The 15,228-nt window shown below is 32.9% G+C and overlaps 1 protein-coding gene across 27 annotated transcripts in view; it reads left to right on the forward strand.

Moving 5' to 3' along the window:
* The window catches only part of LOC111059276 (coiled-coil domain-containing protein AGAP005037), a 346,739-nt gene that overhangs the window by 167,941 nt on the left and 163,570 nt on the right, over nucleotides 1-15,228 (forward strand). For 24 of the 27 annotated variants that reach the window (XR_005570967.1, XM_039425095.1, XM_039425097.1 and 21 more), the window contains 3 exons: nucleotides 2,091-2,227; nucleotides 7,422-7,448; nucleotides 12,084-12,255. Coding sequence is in view for 26 of the 27 variants with exons in the window: in XM_039425095.1 (XP_039281029.1) it covers nucleotides 2,091-2,227; nucleotides 7,422-7,448; nucleotides 12,084-12,255 (336 nt within the window). In the remaining variant the exon portion in view is untranslated. The remainder of the gene's footprint in view (nucleotides 1-2,090; nucleotides 2,228-7,421; nucleotides 7,449-12,083; nucleotides 12,256-15,228) is intronic. The other 3 variants (XM_039425098.1, XM_039425110.1, XM_039425116.1) reach the window with 1 other exon arrangement.

Genomic DNA, 15,228 nt, shown 5'->3' on the forward strand with positions numbered 1-15,228 from the left:
CATAGCTACCTTCATCTATACCTTCCATTAGCTACAAACTTTCTATCCTACCATTATCGTTCAACTCCTGTGTAAGTAGAAACCTATCCTCTGTCCTCTATATTACTGTACCTATTCTTTTCTCCTTTACCACCCTTTCATCCATTTTCCTGTCTTTCCTTCTATCTCAATTTCCATGTGACCTCTTGCTTAGTAACCACTTCTCAATTTCCTAATATCTCTTCCTTCTCCCTGTCTACCCTTATCTTTCGATTCCTATATTTCCTCACCTGTTTCTCGTCCTCTTCTTTCTTTCGTATGTTTTCTTCCTCTTTTCAATGTCTGTCCCCCCTTCACATCCTTCTTCCTTCATTCATATCCCTTCTTCCTTTTTCCTTTTTGTTTCTTCCTTCTTCCTTCTTTTTTCTTTTTTCTTCCTTCTTCATTCTTCCTTCTTCCTTTTCCCTTCTTCCTTTTCCCTTCTTCCTTCTTCCTTCCTTCTTCCTTATTCCGTCCTCATTCTACCTTCCTTTTTCCTTCTTCCTTCTTCCTCCTTCCTTCTTCCTTCATCCTTTCCCCGGACTAAATGAGCCACCGTTGTTCCAGACACGATTGTCAGCGACCACTGGCCTCTAACTAGGCTGGCCTCTTCCTGTTAATTGAATTTGCTGCTGTTGAAAATGGCCAACTTGTTGAAGTTCTCAACTTAACTGCAGCTCACTCTATACACGTTGCCGTGCGTAGAATAGCTGAAATCCATGATTCTACAGAACACTACTAGCCATTCTCTCCAACAGTTCAAATTTCCAACAAAATCCCTTACCGTTTCCCTCCCAATAATGCCTCGATATTTTTTCTTTAGTAAGCGGAAAATGATTGTCAGTCTCATTATAGAGTTTGTGTTGATAAATTATAATCAACTTCATTACTTTATTATTCAGTACTTTATTATTTCCCACTCTGTACTCCATTGATCTTATTGAGTTTATGCATCAAGTATGTGCATATGCGGATGACGTGGTAATAATAGAAGTGTGGCATGCTTGAAAGAAGTTTATAAAATCCTTGAAGCACAAAAAGTCGGACTGGTTGTTAATGAGGACAAGAGTAAATATCTGTTTGTGTCAGCAATCAAGTCCAGAGTACCAAGAAATATCTACGTGAATAACAAAAAGTTTGCAGGTGTAGAGAACTTCAAGTATCTAGGATGCCCAATAAATGCCACAGGTAATAATGCTTATATAAAATAAAGGAGTCAAGCAGCTAATAGGGCCTACTATGCCAATGTTAGATTATTTAAAAGTAAGTTGGTCGGCAGGAGCACCAAGATAACAATATATAAAACATTGGTGCGTCCAGTGGCAACATATGCGGCAGAAACTTGGGTGATGAATATGGCTGACGAAAATGCGTTAAAAATCTTTGAAAGATCCATACTAAGAAGAATTTACGGTCCCGTTCAGGTTAATGAGCAGCAATGGCAAATAAGAAAAAATGAGGAAATAGAAGCATTAATAAAAGGAGAAAATATAGTACGCTTCATTAAAGCCCAAAGAATAAGGTGGTTGGGGCATGTGATGAGGATGAGTGAAGCTAGAATGCCGAAAATAACCCGGCTTTTTTGCAACCGGCACTAAGTACCTGATTGAATGATTACAAAAGTTCAACTGCTGAGTCATAATTTTGACACAGTCCCACACACATGAACTCGCTCACTCACTTCCATCACCAACAGACGACTAAATCATTATTATCAGCTGTTTTTCCAAGGATGAATAATAATTTTCCTTTCAATGTCCTTCAGCTAGTTTTCCCAGGGATGAGACCTAGTGCAATCGAATCTTTATATTATAAACCTACTATGTTCTGAATTTCGTGAGAATCGTTAGAGCCGTTTTCGAGATCCGGTGAAATACAAACATATAAACATCCAAACATCTGAACATATGAAACAGAAGTTTCTCTTTCAATAGTATAGGATATTGATTAAATTTTTATGGATTGCATATCTTGGAACGACTTCCATTATATTTTTATTATATGATTGAAAACTGTTCGATCCTAATTCAACAATAATATTTATTCTCTTTTTCCATATTCGTGTTTTTCAGGCGGCCAAGGACGAGAGCGAGAGGAGGAGAGTAGAAAGAGCAATCGAGCGAGGAGGGATGACCCCAGAAGGCACACCCTGTCCGGTGATCACCATCACAACTACCCCTCCGCACTAGCGCGCAGCATGGATCTAGAGGTACTCTATTATCTAGCATCTATGGTATACCAATAATTCATTTGGCAAGTACTCAAGTATTTAGTTTTCTATGCACGACAATCATCGCTTGATTTGTAAAAATCAAAATATCCAAGAAAATCATAAGCTGACGTATAGCCAAACTATATAAGTATAAACATAACCTAAAAGATTCAAAACGTAGGATAGGGGATAGGTTTTCGCTTTCGAATGGAAATATACTGGTATTATTCAAAATGCTTTGATAATTGAGAGATAAAAATATTGCATCTCAGAACATGTTCTTGTTGTCACGTTTGGTTTTATGTCACAGTATTATTTTCAGGGATGCGAATAGATTTCCTACCTATTTGTTGGATATTTCTTGTCCCAACAGTCTTCTGTATCACAATGCTTGATCATACCTCATGAATAGGCACTTACTACCCTGATATTTCATGTGATAATCTCAAGCAATACATTGTTCATATGTAATGAGCTTGATATGAGCTCGATTCTGAATGATTAAATAAATAAATAAGTATTCTCACAATCAATATGATTCATTGTATGGAAAATTTCAATATTACTTATTGAATTCAATAATTTTGAATTTAAATATTATCCAAATCATCGCCAGCAGCCTACAATTCAGTTGGTAATAATTAGGATGAGTTGAATCATATTTCAAGATTTCTTAGACTACTCGTATTGCCAATATATTCTACACTATCAAAACAATATACTGTATAGAAAGTATCAGCCTCTTGGATCCAATTTTGATTATTAATCACCTGTAAGACAAGAAAGATATTTCAAGATTTTCATTTATAATCTCCGTTTTCTGCACAGTTCAACAAACCACTCAGAAACCGGGTCATAATAGTGTAATTGCAAACTTCAGTTACCCTGGGTCGAGAGTTAACGAGAGAGTAGAAGTGTTTAGAGATGGCCGAGTCTAGCAGGTAACAACTCGGAAATGACCAACACTAGAATACATGACGTTATTTAGTGTGTGTGAGAGAGAACAAGCAACAACAGAGCTGAGAGGTTGGGCTGGAGCAAGGATAGTATATAGCTGTATAGTATTATATACTGTATACTCTCCTTGGGGCTGGAGTACCATCTAGTAGACAATGTATGCGTTCAACGTTCACTGGGGTGTCTGCTGATGCATCATCCTGTATTATGTGTAACAACACAGCTTCGCCATCTCTGTGCTGTTGTCGGCTAGATGTATGTATATCTATGGCTATGTGTGGAGACAATGTGTATAGCTCTATGGAGATGATGTATAGCTAGCGGCAGAGGGTTTGTAAAGCCGGTGGCTGCTTGGGCTAGTGAGGTATTCCAGTACATGCATTTTCTTTAGTCGACTGTTGATGATTATAGTAGTAACACAGATACGGAATTGTCTGTGGTAGTGGCTATGATGAAGCTGGAGATGATGATGATGATGATGATGCTAGAGATGATGATGATTATGACGATGAAGTTGGAGATGATGATGATGATGATGATGATGATGATGATGAAGCTGGGGATGATGATGATGATGATGATGATGATAATTATAAAAATGGCAATGGACCAGTAGATAATAATTATAACAGTGAATTATGAATGCTAATCAAAGATGATGATGATGATGATGATGATGATGATGATGATGATGATGATGATGATGATGAGTATAGAAATAGCAATGGAACAGTAGATAATAATAATAAAAGTAATGTATGAATTATAGTCAAAGATGATGATTATGATGATGATAAGTGACCATAAGAGTAATTAGCATAACAACAATAACAAGTAACAACAAAGGAGAAGTGAAGAAAAAAGACTGAGAGAAAGGAGAGTTTGTTGTGAAAGGGGGAAAAGAGAGGTTTAGACGAACTTTTTTAATGGAAGGTGAAGAAGTTAGTAGAGAAAATAGAATCTAATGTTGGAGTGGAAACTTTTTCCGAGAGAAAGGTAAAGATATATAGACGATAAAAGGTCATAATGAATGGAGTGAAATTATAGAATGGGATAGAAGCGGTTTTGATTATGAAAAGAGTAGACAAGTAAGAGAAGGAGGAATAGAGTGATGGGTGAAGAAACAGGGAAATTGAGGTATAAGTGCACAAGGGATGTTCAGGGAGACATTAAAAAAAATAAAGTAGAGGAAGCTCCAGAATGTAGAAGAGATTAAATCATACATAAGTGAGAATTGTAAAGAAGATTTGGTAAGAATATTATTTAATTTTATGCAGATTATAATATACAATAATAACTTGTATATAATAACTTGCTGCAGTATACCGATACTTTAATTGGATTCACATTGTATGAACTTGATAATTATTGCAAGATAAAGTAGATGAAATGCAATTTACTATGATAAAATGTGATTTTTAAAGGAATTTGAACAGATTTTTGGAAGGATATACAAAGATATCTTCCTCAATACAGTGTCAGTGTATCCATCCAACGGCATAAATTGATTGAAGCGGAGAGGAAAAAGAAATTTGAGGGAAGGAATGGGATAAAAGAAGAATATTTCAAAGGGCGAGTAGGAGAGGATGTGAACGAGGGGAAAGTGAAAGAAAAGCAAACGAGGGAGTTGCGAAATGAATATAAAAAAGTAAATGAGGGAGAAACCGAAAATAATATGGAAATGACGATGTCCTCTCTTGTTTGTGGTTTGTGGTATCCTTATTCAAACCCCTCTCAACTAACCTTGCACTGAAGCACCATGATAATCTTCATTTTGTACAAAATGACAGGATTCAGGAATTTTGGAATGAGACACAGAAGAAGTGAGTGAAGAAGAGATAGTAACAGTTATGAGAGAGATGGTATCATAGAGCAATAGGGCATGAATGAAGCGGCAGTGAGAAAGATTCTTCATCTATGAAATTTATGGTTTATTCACTATCTCTTGTAGATGAACAGAGATTTGTGAAGTAGAAATGTGATTTTAATGAATATCATGAGAGACATCACATATCATGAATGCATATAAAATTATTTCCAATTGAATAAATTAACAGTTTCTTAATTTCTATGTATGTATGTATTTTAGTTGAGTGCAGTAGCTTATATTCATTTTTTGTATTTTGTTTTTGGCAAATAAATTTGAGAGCTCTGTAAGATGTTCTCTTACATGGCTAGTTACTATCAAATTGTGCATAAAATGTGCAGATAATAGTACTCAGAATTTATGCATTTTCCAATTAGTCCAAGGAAACGTTTTTAAGGATGTATAAAGAATATTGTGAGAGATGCAACGAAAAAAATTGTTTGAGCTTGATTTTAAATGACGGGAATATGAATGAGAAAAGGATCTATGGATGGTAATTTTTGAAAAAAAATGAATACTAAAGATGAAGGATATGAGGGAATGAGAGAGGGAAGGAAGTTGGAAGGAGAAGATGAGTGTGAGATAAGGATGAAGTGTGGTCGAAGAAAATATGGTTTGGTAGTAGTGAAGAGAACAAATGATAGGGTCGGATTGAATAGTGCATAAATGAAGAAAGAGTGAGACTATTGTAAACGAGAGAGAGAAAAGTCATTGTTAGGGTGAAAGGAGAAGCTCTCCTGTCTCTAGACTCTAGACCGACCGGAAAATGCTTTCAGACGACTGTGGAAAAATGCTTTTCATCAGTGGGGCATGATATGAGAGCCGGCAAGTGAAAAGCTTCGTGCATCCAGTAATGTCTGCCACTACATTGTTGCGCTCGCTCTACAAATTTCACTCTAGCAATTCATAAAAATTTAGTGAAAAATTACTATCAGGCTAAGATTCAATGAGCTATCTTGAGGAATATTTTGCAAATGGAAATGATTCTGGATTAGCTGCTAGATAACACTTGACTATTCATACAGTGTAATTAATACTATTTTATATCATTGTTTCTTGTTATTTTGTATACATCTTAATGGGAATGAAAATCATTATTATTATTAAGAGTAAGGAGAACATTGAACTGTCCTCTTCTTCCAAGAGTGAACGTCAATGAAAATCAAGATTATTCTATGGCTGTGAAGGAAACTTCAATCACCATTATTATCTTTTTAGATATTCTTATGAGATTCCTCTGTGAGGCACTTCTTGACTCAACTGAACAATCTTTGACCTGACCTAAAATACGATTTCTGAAAATATTAAGTCATTTTTGCTTTCAAGAGTGATCAATTCACTACAATTTCTCATCCTTTCTGAACAATCTATGGGTACCGTAATGATTCTACTATTAGGTGTCTGAGATGGAACTGAAATGAACTTGGACATGAAATTTTAATCAAAACAATGTTTCTGTGAGAATGATCGGTGATTTGTTTGCAATGTAGAAATGTTTTTGATAATAGTCTAGTAATTTCTACTGTACACAATTTATGATTCTGTTATAATATTTTTTCACCAATGGTTCATAATTGATAGGTTGCTCTATTGTTTCCTCAATTTGAAAAAGTATCTTGTTGTTGCACGGAATGAATATTTTTTTGTGATAAATATTTGTATATAATAAGTAGTATAGCAGCCTACGGTATTTGTTGTTAATGCATTGCTGACAAAAAGATAAGAAAATGACGCTTTTCCCACTAGAATAAGTTCTCTGTTAAGTTCACTGTTTGCGGTTGTATTTTTTTCTGTTTTCTTCTATGGCACTTGATCAATGCAGATCAGCATGCATCCTTGTGATCTTCAAGCAAATAATTTGTATGTTATATTATTTTTTGTAATTTTTTTCCTTCTTTAGTAATGAATTTCGAATTTACTTTCACGAGTATATGTTATGTAATTTATTGATACTGACCTCGCAATATCATAATTGTTCCGTTGTGCCATTTTTTAAATTTGTTTTACCATGCACAAATTATTGTACAATCATTATTGGTTTCACTTATTTTTGGTATGTTATTCATAATTAGATAATAAAAACCGATTGCTCCAAAATTTATAATTTGAATAAGATAAACTTCTGCACGTTTGCAAATTGTCTTCTTTAGATTGATAGATCAATGAATGATATCCGGAACTGAGTGTTCCAAGTCATGTCAGTATCAAATTAATATGCGTTTCCTGTTTTGAAAGTCATTGATCCAAATACTTAATTCTATATTAATTTTTGTTTGAATGCTAGAAGTAAATGAATGAAATGTGTAGACGATTTCTACTAAACATTCAAATTATTAATTATTTCTCCTTTATTTTATGCTGCTCTAGATGGGATCGAAAACTCAGAGACGAAAGGTAAATTTAATGAAAGTTATTTTTGAATCAGGCAGAATCCTGAAAAAATATGAATAATTATAAGTACTATAAGGCTATCAGCAATTCTCAGCAGTAACAAAATTCAACTCAATCTCCATAACAAGTGATATTAAATAGAATCGAGACGAATATAGAATTGAACATTAAAGAAAACTCAGCAGCATATGAAGCAATTATGCATTCTATTTTCGATTTATTAAAAACAAAATAAACTGTCGAATTTAATGTAATCTCAAATAATTGAGTACTTACAAAACATTATAATTTCCATGTTTCACCTGACTAATATCTCAAAAAACACGACATGAATATTGAACAAAATCCTTCAACATGAATCCACTATCAGTATTTAAAGCATAAAGCTCAAATGGCTTCTGCACAATACATAAATTGAAATAATCCCATTAATTTTCAAGGAAATAGCTGTAGCACTGTTTGTATTCACTATCACCATGAACCAAAAACACCGATTGTTCAAAGACCTATTATGTAGATATTAACATTTCTAAAATGTAGATATATTAATATTTTAAAAATGTTGTACTGTTCCCAAGCAATTGTACCTATCACATCACAATTCCCACTATTTTCAAGTTCAATCAAAAATATTCTCACAAAAACATCTATATTAGTGTCAAAATCCGTATTAATTTTTAATCATAATACACAAAATTTTCCTTAACTAGTATTGTCACTCAGTAATTAGTTAATTGTGATGATTTTACTCTTATTCTTAGCCTTCATTCTATTTTGAAGTTTTTTATAATAATCATTATTGTATTATAGAGGTTAATAATCTTAAATAATTATTTACTGCTTATTTTTAATATTGCACAACTCTTATTAACAGTATGAGTATTTATGTACAGTACATCGATTTTGCAGAATTTGTTATTTACAACTCAACAATTCACTACATGCACTATCTATTTTTTTCTAATTTAAATTATTTTTGCCCTTCTCTCACTTGGTACTTTTGTCTACTTATTTTTCTTTATAGATAATGAATATATTGGTAGGCTACACTTTCTCCATTTTTTGTAATTAACATTTTTTCTTCAAGTATCTTCAATCACATTGGAATATTATAATATTCAGCTTACTCAAATTTTTGGACTAAATAATTCACTCAATTCAAAAATTGAATTCTTGAATAGTTGAGTGATTATAAAAAATGAAATGAAACGTCTAATACTTGAACCCAAATATCAATAATCAATACAATAATAAATGAGAAAACAATCATAGCTACCTCTCTAATACAGAGGTATTGCAACTTGGCCTACGATATTGTAACGTCGCAGTGTAGGCCTAGAATCTAATACATGATTGATGAAAAAGATTTTTCGCCACACTTGGATGTAATGAGCTGGTTTACGTGCGTCATATGGAGGCCGAAAGTGATTGTTTTCCGACCAGGCCGGTAAAACTTTACGGCCCTAGGGCTGTAAAATGACCTTGAATAACAGCTGATCGTGTCCGATCTCACAAAAATCATAGAGAGATAATCTCATAATGACTGTAATAATCTATATAATTATGTATCGTGAATCGCGGTATTATGTCTATAACAATATATTTTATAAATTACTGTTCCATAATTTAATATTTATTATTGTGTTTTTGATATCAAACAATAGAATACGATGATATATCTCCATAGCCTCAACAATATAATGTTGGCTACATTGTCCATTGTCAGAAAGGTACGTATCGCAAGTATTTAAAAGTGAAGAATCGAATTTGAATTCAAAGTACAATAATTGTATCAATATTTAAAAGTGAGGTAGAGTAATAATTGTTTCTTTTTTATTATCGAATTCCACTTCTTAATGCAATACAATCAACAATAATAACAAGCAAATACAGCACAGATCTGAAGTTTAAGGTAAGCCTACTGGTGAAACTCAGCATTGACTGAAAAATTCCTAGTAATTGTTCCGTAATTCATTATTAAAACTTTTAGATAATTTTTCTTCAATATTAAACCATATAGAGAAAACATTAGGCCCACTCAAGATTGAATCTTCGAATGTTTTCTCTATGATTTAACTATTTTCAGAGCAATATTTTGTTTTGAAAATGCCAGCAAACCGGCTACAAATTTGCGCTATACTCTATCATTATAGTAGCCTACATAGCCTACGTTATCTGACTTAATTCAGAGTGAAAATTTTATTGTGAGACAGATAATAATATTAATTTTAATAATATAAGTCCTGAGCCAAAGTCTGTTGTACGGTACGCTTTTTAGTAGTGAAGTAAACTTTATTAAGAGTCTAGTATTACAGTATTACGTGTATGCTAAGGGTTATCAGTCAGGCACCAACGTTCAACAGCACGGAATGGCCGAGAGCGTTAAGGCGTCAGTCAGAACTCAAAGATTAGTGAATAACAAACATGATCTAGGTTCGAATCTCGGTCAATGACTTTTTTTTTTGTCGATGAATTTCGACTTTTATTACCTTTTTTTTATATTAGTTACCATAATTTAAATTTCAATCAATTTTTTAGATATATTTTGAGACAAAACTGTGAAATATGCAATTATATTAATTTTTCATCACATTATTTCAAAATAGTAATGAAAATTCTATTCATCCATCTATCCATGATATTGCACCGGGCGCAAAGCTCGCGCCTAATATTAATAGTATAAAAATATGGTCATTATTGTAAATTATTAATTAGTAATATTGAAATTAATTGACAGTAAAAGTTGTCATAACCAAGACTCAAACTATCAAAATAGGCTGTTTGAATTTTATTTATTTTTTTATTTCTTATATATTGGGAAGTTTTTTTTGGGTGTGGCGAAAAATAGCGTTCGCACCATGGGCAAAAATGTATTTCCGGCTCTCAATCTTTTCTAGTCCTCGGCCTACGGCCTCGGACTTAAAAACCGATTTCGAGCCGGAAATATCTCATTTTCGGCCCTAGGTGCGAAATATACTATTAAAAAATATCAGCTGATCTTTTTCACCAATCATGTATTAGATTCTAGGCCTACACTGCCTAAAAGATCAGCTGTGAAAAAGATCAGCTGATATTTTTTAAAATCTTTTTCATCAATCATGTATTAGATTCTAGGCCTACACTGCGACGTTGCAATATCGTAGGCCGGGGCCTTGTATTAGAGGTGGCTATGAAACAATACATCATAAATAGAGCTACTTTTAATTAATTTTCGAGTAATAAAAATACTAAAATTGTGTTTTTCTCTACTCATGTAATACCTAAACATCTGATGATATCTGATTACTTAAATAATTGAGATATTGAATTTCGGCTTAACATTGTCAAGTTTGAATTTCAAGTTTAATGTGCTAAAAAACACGTCATGGAACAAAACTTTGAACATGGAAAAATCATAAATCACTATTTTGAGCATTCCTGTCATGGAGCATTCGAAAAATACCGTCATGCTGTTATAATTTGCAAGCTCAATTAATTAGCTCTGTAGCTTGCCAAGGACAAATAGTAGTTATCTACTTCCAATCTTTCAATTTATCATGAAATATGATTATTTTAATGAAAATGAATCCATTATGATTATTTGAGGCATTTCTCCAAGTAGATCCGGCAGAAAACACAAAAAATAATGCAATATATTTTTCTAGGAATGTTTCATAACAAAAAAAGGAAGGTTATCTATATTCTCTAACAATCAATTATTAAACTGGAGGTTGAAAAAAATATATATATATATATTCTGCAACCTGTCCAACTTGAGTTACGTGTTGAAATAATAATCCCAAAGGTTGGAAAACCTTTCTGAGTGAAAAACAAGTGTGATAAAAACGTCAATGATTATCTATAGATGTTGTTGCATAGTCTGACAGCATCATGGTGGCTCTGGTAAAATCATTCCATACCTGAGTCTAAAATGTACTAATAATACATGTACCGTAATAATATTGTGTGAGTGTGACATGAAGTTGGTTGTAACCATTGTTCATGTTTTGAAGTTATAACTGTTGTTACGTAAATGCATCAATAATGCACATATGATAATTATTATATTGTAACAATGTCAAGCTTTTGGTTTCCATGAAAAAAATTGTAATGTGAAATTTTCAATTCAATATTATCATCAAAATTTCATATTTGTTTGCTTTTTAAATGTGAATTTGTGTTTGAAAATAGTTTTCTTGATTTCTAACTTTATAAAATAAAAACTCAGGAAGTTAAAGTGCAAATATTTAGTGAGAAAACATGAAGAACCGAATACATAACATATAAACTTGAGTGTTGATAGGAAATTACATTGGTTAAAGGTAGACACACACAGATCGTCATCGGACGGACGGCACGCATCGTATAGGTATGCACACTTCAATTGAAAACAATGCATCAAATCTAATCATCCGATGCGTGCCGTCCGTCCGATGACGATCTGTGTGCGCCTACCTTTTTACTTATACCTTTATACGTCTGTACCTTTTTACCTTTATACGGCAAGGCAGAACATCCAAAATAATCTCTCTGCCGATAAAAGCCATAATAATACATATAAATGTCAAGCGAGGTGGTTGTAACTGTTGTTTATGTTTTAATTATTATCTTATATACTGTTATTATGTTTTAATGTTATAATTGTGCGGTTTTTTGCAGTCGCCGTTGCCACGGGGCTACCCGCCGCCCTCGACGGCCATGTTGTTCGATGACGACCCGGGCATCATGTCCGAAGTGGAGACGGCGTCGACCGGATTCCGACGCGGCAACAAACAGCGCAGTTCGCTGCCCGTCGTAAGGACGCCTTCCAAGACGCTCGAACGACCCCTCGGTCAGTAGTCTCTCTCTCTCCTCTGCGTCTAGCCTCTCTCTTTCTCTCTACAATCTTAAATTGTCTTGTCCTGATAATAACAACTTTTCAACAATTCCAACTTGGCTTGTCCTGATAATCTCCACTTTTCAAATATCTCAACTAGTCTTTTCCCAATAATTTCATCTTTCTAAGTAAACCAGTTTTGTTAATTTCAAATTTTCAAAAATGTAAACCAGTTTTGTCCTCATTATTTCAACTATTTAAACTTGTCTTGTCCTGATAATTCTAAATTTTCAACAATTTCAACTTGTCTTTTTCCAATAAGTTCAACGTTCCAAATAATTCAGTTTTGTTAATTTCAAATTTTCAACAATTTAAACTAGTTTTGTCCTTATAATTTCAACTATTCAACAATTTAGAACTGTCTTGTCCCAATAATTTCTATTTTTTCTCGTCCATCCAAGTATACTGGTCTTGCTTCTACATTAAAATTTTTACTTCAACCTGTCAGAATATGGGGGCATTATAATTGAAGAGACTTTTGTACAACTGATCCTTTTTTCAAGTCTTGACCCAATAACATCCAGGCATGGGTACTGCTTATTAACTATTTTGCAATAATTGGAGGATATTAGACTATTCTATTTGTATTAACCCTTTCTTTTTCATCTGAAATTTTTCTATTGCTAACAATAACATGGGTAATGCTTATAATTTACTTATCAACTACTAATACTGCTAGGCCTGTAGAAAAATATTATCCTGTATCCATTTTACCTCGTCTTTGAAGTACTATTCCTATCTTTCAGATATTTAAATCCACCATATTATTAATAATTATACTGATCAAACATTTTTACCATCAAGAATGAGAGTGATGTCTTTAGAAATCTAGTGAAATCTTCATCTTTTAATGTATTTCATTGTTTGAATGGTTGCATTAGTTAAATCTTATAGTCATAATCTATGGTGGGTTGCGGAGAATAATTCAAGCGTAATTGATTGTAAGCATTAATCTAACCGTAACTTTGGCTATTCTTGCCACTTAATACCTTTGGTTGGGAGAAAAGTTCATAATAGGATCAAAACTATTTATATTTATATTAATCCCTGGGATTTTGATTTTTGCCAATACCGAGTTTTGTAAAATATTCAAATTTCAATGAATGTTTGTTTTTCAAACCCCATTCTATCAACTGAAGTTATTCTATTTCATTTAACTCAAAGATCATTCAACTATAAATAAAATATAGGTTATTCTGATTAATAAAATATTCGTAACTGATTTATCAGTAACATTGGAAAATGTCAATGAAAGGTCTGTTTTATAACGGAAGTAAATTTATTGTTCGATTTGGAATGGCTTGATAAATACTGAAAAAGAATTTCTTAATTTCTCCACTGCTCCTAATCATACATGTCCCATCTTCAATTTATATTCAACCCTATTATTGAATGGACTTTTTTTATAATTGAACTTAAAGTTCGAAATACTCAATATTTGTAATTTTTCTATATTTTTATTATATACTGCATTTTCGAATTGATTGAAACTGCCAATTAATAAATCACTGTACCTTTACCAATTAATAAATCACTGTACCAGTATTGAACTTGACTTGAATCTTGGAGCCATAATGTTTAATTTGGGTTTCTTTCGAAATTTAATAATCATGGTTTTCCCTCATCATTTAATATTTCTATGGGAAACGTATTTCTGTTTCTCTTATTTGTATTCTGCATACTTATCATTGTGATTTTTGCCAACGAGTTTTGTAAAATATTCAACTTTTCAATGTTAGGTAGTTTCTTAAAAACCATTCTGATATTTCATTCAACCCCGTTCAAATTTCTTCTAGAATTGATCTATTATCTACTTTTATAGCCAAGATGATAATGTTAGATAATAACCACCCTCAGTTATTTAGTTTTAGATTTGTATTTTGGAATAATAAGCATGAAATTCAAAAAATATTATTGAAATATAACTCTGAATGTAATTATAATGTTTGAAATCCTATCTTCTTATGTATTTAATCGTAATGATTAATTTCCTGAATTTTGATACCTCACTCTTATAGAGATCTACATTCATTTGAATTATGTTATGAAACCCCATTATGATCTGTCAACTTGTATTTATGAAATTATTCTACCTGATTACTGTATAAACAATCATTAATACCTGTGAAGCCATGATCACTAAACTCTCACGTTCTTTCACATATGAATGAAAACTGAAGCCCTCTTTTCAAATATGATTCTAAACGTTGAGACGGTAGACTTACTTCTTCATTATCAGAGTCAATAGTTAAGAACAACTTTATTCGTTCACTTGTATCCTTTAACACATTCCACTATTTCCACTTTCGATAACTCTGCCCTACCATTAAACTATCATAGCTCATAAAAAGGGTAAATAATAAACACAGGTGCTGGTTGGTATATGGTGCTATAAAAGTTGACACCTCTCCAAAAATTGTGTCTTCACCATAGCTTATCTCATACATGATTTTCAATCTTTTATACAATCAACATTAGCTCATTTTTTTTACAATCTACACATGGGAGTACATCAGTTCATCAAGATTTCAGTTCGTCAAGCTTTCATTTCGTCGAATAGGCCTACCTATTCTCAACAGTCCTTGAGATACTAAAAGAAATGGCAAATTTAGTCATTCAGTACGTATGTTTTCAGGCATCAAGTTCACATTGCAGGCTGACACCAGTCAGCTACACATTCACCACAAAATACATACAGAATGGAAAATCGGTTAGTATACTTATCCCAAAATCCGCCATCTTGAAAGAAATTCTAGCATTGTATTACCAGTAATAAAAGCGGTAATTTTAATTTCTAACAAGATGGCGCAGTCACGTGACGTGGTCTTGGTGCACTCAAGTCTTGGCGTCATGTAAAATGCATTGGTTAGATTGATACTTTCCATTCCATATGTAATCTGTGCCGTTTCGCACCAGTTGGAAATTAAG

This window comes from Nilaparvata lugens, chromosome 3, assembly GCF_014356525.2.
Source record: "Nilaparvata lugens isolate BPH chromosome 3, ASM1435652v1, whole genome shotgun sequence".
Taxonomy (NCBI): Eukaryota; Metazoa; Arthropoda; class Insecta; order Hemiptera; family Delphacidae; genus Nilaparvata; species Nilaparvata lugens.